The 3,977-nt window shown below is 35.1% G+C and overlaps 1 protein-coding gene across 2 annotated transcripts; it reads left to right on the forward strand.

The window, feature by feature from the left end:
- Positions 1-1,730: 1,730 nt before the first annotated feature.
- On the forward strand, positions 1,731-3,669 carry LOC107956839 (shikimate O-hydroxycinnamoyltransferase). Of its 2 annotated transcripts, XM_016892340.2 has the most exons (3): positions 1,731-1,932; positions 2,141-2,551; positions 2,643-3,669. In XM_016892340.2, the coding sequence occupies exons 2-3, from the start codon at positions 2,141-2,143 to the stop codon at positions 3,540-3,542; spliced, it is 1,311 nt and encodes a 436-aa protein (XP_016747829.1). In that variant the 5' UTR covers positions 1,731-1,932; the 3' UTR covers positions 3,543-3,669. The 2 variants fall into 2 exon arrangements, with proteins under 2 accessions (XP_016747829.1, XP_016747830.1); XM_016892341.2 differs by lacking the exon at positions 1,731-1,932 and having other exon boundaries at positions 1,952-2,551.
- Positions 3,670-3,977: the final 308 nt, after the last annotated feature.

Below are 3,977 nucleotides of genomic sequence, written 5' to 3' on the forward strand. Positions count from 1 at the left end.
CATTTGTGAGCAAGTAAAAATACTGTCTTGTTTTGTCCTGTATTTCATCCTCTGCTGTCAAAAATCCTCAACAATAGCTAAAAGCTTGAACTTCAAACATTTTTTCCTTCATATTTTATCCGGGTATAATACGTTACTGCTGGTCTCTGTTTGCAACTCTTACTTTACCCGTTAAAGTACACTCAAACTCCAACAGTTTTATTCTAGGCAATATGGCATAATAAGAACAAATTTTTCCATAAAGGTATTCGGCAGAGGATATGTGACATAGTAGGCTTTATCAAAGCATATATTACAGAACTAAGCATACTAGACGAAGCACTAGAAAGCAAGCACAATAGAAAGGAAGCCCACTGGGAACCCCTAACAGAGGAACAAGTCAAAGTAAATTTTGATACGGTGTTTCAACAACAAAACAACAAAGTAATCACTGGAATAGTTATTAGAAACAACATAGGACACGTAATGGGTTCATGTGTTTACTCGCTCAAAAACGTCCCAGATCCGGTAACTGCAGAAGCATATGCATTTCTCTAAGGGGTTGTCTTTGCATAAGAAATGAGATTTAGCGAAATAATAGTCGAAAGGGATTTAATGACTTTCATTAAAAAACTACGAAGTCTAGAAAACTATAGATCACTTATAGGAGTCATCATAAATGAAATAAAAGAAAAAACCAAAAGATTTAAGAGCATTGAGTTTCGTTACATACTGCATGGAGTAAACAAAGCGGAACATGCGGTGGCTGCATGGGGGAGAGGATGCGACTCCCTGACCTTCTGGATGGAAGAAACTCTGCCGGAGGTTGAACCCATCGTTCTAAAAGACCAAAGGGGAAAAAGTTAGAAGAGGCGCGGAGACGATGTTTTGATAGGCTGAGTCCGGAGAAGAAAGAGGATTTGTTACAGGATCTTCGATGAACTCAAAGATTAGAGGAACTAGGGGAAGAAAATGACCGACGCACACTGTCAGAGGAATACCAGTTCCCATGCAAAGGGACATTCGGCGTTGCAATAACAAAGAAGAAGGGTAAGGGGAAGCTAAGAATTTTGAGGTTTCATTTTATTTTAGTTTCCTTAGGAAAATGACTATATTTGTTTCTTTTACAGAGTTTAGGCGCCTATTTTCAGGCATTAGGAAATTGCAATACTGAGGCATCGTCCACGGGAAACAATGGTTTAGTGAAAAGATGGTAGGATTAGGAGGCACAATAATTTTTTATGAATTTGAAATTTTTTTAATTTTCCGTAATTAATGCATTAGTCAAATTTATGTCTAAAATTTTATTATTATTATAAAATATCATCTTTTTATACTATTAATATAAACAACAAATACGATTGTCTTATATAATTTAATTTTCCTGTACTTCAGGATATTTTTGGTTTTGGTTTTTGTGATTGAAAGGGGGGATTAAATGAAAGAGTCTTCTCAAAATTATGTTCACCATTGGATTCATGTGGAAAAAGAATGTTTGTGTTTATATGAAAAATGCTCTTTTTTGGTGAATAGTATATTGTTAAAAAGTTGATTGTAAGAATATCAAGATATATAAAATCTAATAGTAACATATCAATACTTTATAAAATATCAAAGTAACATCTCGATATCAACTTATGATAAAAGAAATAACAAAATTCAACAACCAGTATTTAAGCTCTAGAATAATTTAGATGTCCTTCGTGGCTAAGTGTCTATCTCTCAAAAACACATGGTGAAGAAAAGAAAAAATAATTAAGACAAAAAGATAGTTTAATTTATAGAATAATTAAGGCATGGAGACCAGCTGGCACTCGTACCAAGAAACTGTGATTCTGGTCTAATTCATTCAATATGAAGCACAAATTTGGATCTATAAATTAAGCGCAAAGGCTTCACCAGGGACTGCTCAAGTCTCTCTTTACACCCTTGTTCTTCTAACACGATTTCAAGGTATGAATATTCCAATCTTTCTCTTTCATCATTCCATTTTTTTTTAATTAGAAAAATCACTATTTTATCTCCTTCCATCTTTCAAACATTCAGTAGAAGTAGAAGTTCATACATTTTCTTATCTCAATTCAATGATGTCAAAACCTGCCTTTTCATCTCATTCATTTCAAGATGCGACTGACAAAAGAGTTTGTTAACTAATTTATAGATGGAGATTATTATAAAGGAGTCTACTATTGTTCGTCCGGCTGAAGGCACTCCCAAACGAAGTGTATGGAACTCCAATTTAGATATAGTGACGAACAGATACCACCTCCCTACTATATACTATTATAAGCCAAATGCTTCTTCTGATTTCTTTGATACTGGAAGGCTTAAAGGGGCTTTGAGCAAGATTCTTGTCCCCTTTTACCCTATTGCTGGAAGGTTGGGGTATGATGAAAATGGAAGACTTGAGATAATATGCAATGCTGAAGGAGTTTTATTCGTTGAAGCTGAAACTACTTCAGTCATGGAACATTTGATTGGTGATTTTAATGAGAACTCTCAAGTTTTTCGTTTAATCCCTAAAGTCGACTATTCTGGAGGAGTATCTTCTTATCCACTTCTTGTATTGCAGGTAATATGCAACCATTTCATCGAAAAAAGGATATAAAATATAAAAGCTTATATATAATAATAGTTGATCTATTTTGTGTATATTTTACCAGGTAACCAAGTTCAAATGCGGTGGAGTTTGTCTTGGAGTAGGGTTTCAACATACTTTAGGAGATGGCACCGCGGCTCTTCATTTCATCAATAGTTGGGCTGACACCTCTCGGGGCTTGTCGCCTGCCATTTCACCATTCATCGATCGAACTCTTCTTCGTCCTCGGGACCCACCAACGCCTAAGTTCCACCATGTTGAACATGATCCTTCTCCGGTATTGAAGTCTGCATCGAAGTCTCAATCAGATGATCATAAGCCATCCATTGTCTCCACCTTTAAGCTCACAGCTGATCAATTGAACACCCTGAAAGCCAAAGCAAACGTTGCAAATGCAAACGGTGGTAAAAAACATACTACTTTCAACATCTTGGCTGCTCATATATGGCGTTGTGTAAGTAAAGCAAGGGGTCTCTCAGCCGATCAAGATACCAAGCTGTTTTTTCCAGTTGATGGTCGAAATAGATTGGATCCTCCTCTCCCACCAGGCTACTTCGGCAATGTAACCTTTAGGCATGCTCGAATTGCTAAAGTTGGCGATCTGGAAACCGAATCATTTACTGACACCATAAAGAGGATCCATGAAGCATTAAATCAGACAAATGATGAATATTTAAGATCAGCTATTGATTACATTGAAATAATGTCTAATTTAAACAATTTAGTTACAGGACCGCATACTTTCCGATGCCCAAACCTTTACGTTATTCCATGGAACTGGTTGCCTACATATGAGGCAGATTTCGGATGGGGTCGTCCCATATATATGGGGCCAGGGAATGTGGTTCAAGAAGGCAAAATGTACATACTAGCAAGTCCAGTTAATGATGGGAGCTTGTCACTGGCAACTCGTTTAGAGACTCCTCACATGAAAGCCTTTGAAAAACTTCTGTATGAGTTTTAGTAGTTATGTTATCGGTGTCTCGCGCATTTATTTTCTTTTGTGGTTGACGGATTGTAATAGAAGTTATTGCAGCAATAGATCTCGGGTATGGATCATTTAATGATTGGTGATTTCCTTTTTCTTTGAATGTTGGAAGCTAGATTAAGTTGCATTTCTTAATGGAAACGATTTTTAAGTAATTTGATACTTCTCGATTTTTTATAAATTGTGATTTATAAGGTATAATCGATTTAGTTTAGTAAGATTTTTAATTTTAATGTTTGACTTGATACTTTTCGAATTAAGTAATTTGTTTTCGCATTTGATTATTATGTTTTTGTTATAAATACTTTTATATTATATTTGTAAGATTGTTTTGAATTTATTAATATAAATTCAATACAATTATAAATATAGTTTCGAGCAACTATAAAATAGAATCAAACTAATATAAAT

The sequence above is a fragment of the Gossypium hirsutum genome, chromosome A10 (genome assembly GCF_007990345.1).
Source record: "Gossypium hirsutum isolate 1008001.06 chromosome A10, Gossypium_hirsutum_v2.1, whole genome shotgun sequence".
Lineage (NCBI taxonomy): Eukaryota > Viridiplantae > Streptophyta > Magnoliopsida > Malvales > Malvaceae > Gossypium > Gossypium hirsutum.

Bases quoted from the DNA above. Each gene is read 5' to 3' on its own strand.
- LOC107956839 (XM_016892340.2), top strand. From the start codon at position 2,141: ATGGAGATTATTATAAAGGAGTCTACTATTGTTCGTCCGGCTGAAGGC. The intron at 2,552-2,642 runs GTAATATGCAAC...ATATTTTACCAG, and splicing joins ATCCACTTCTTGTATTGCAG to GTAACCAAGTTCAAATGCGG.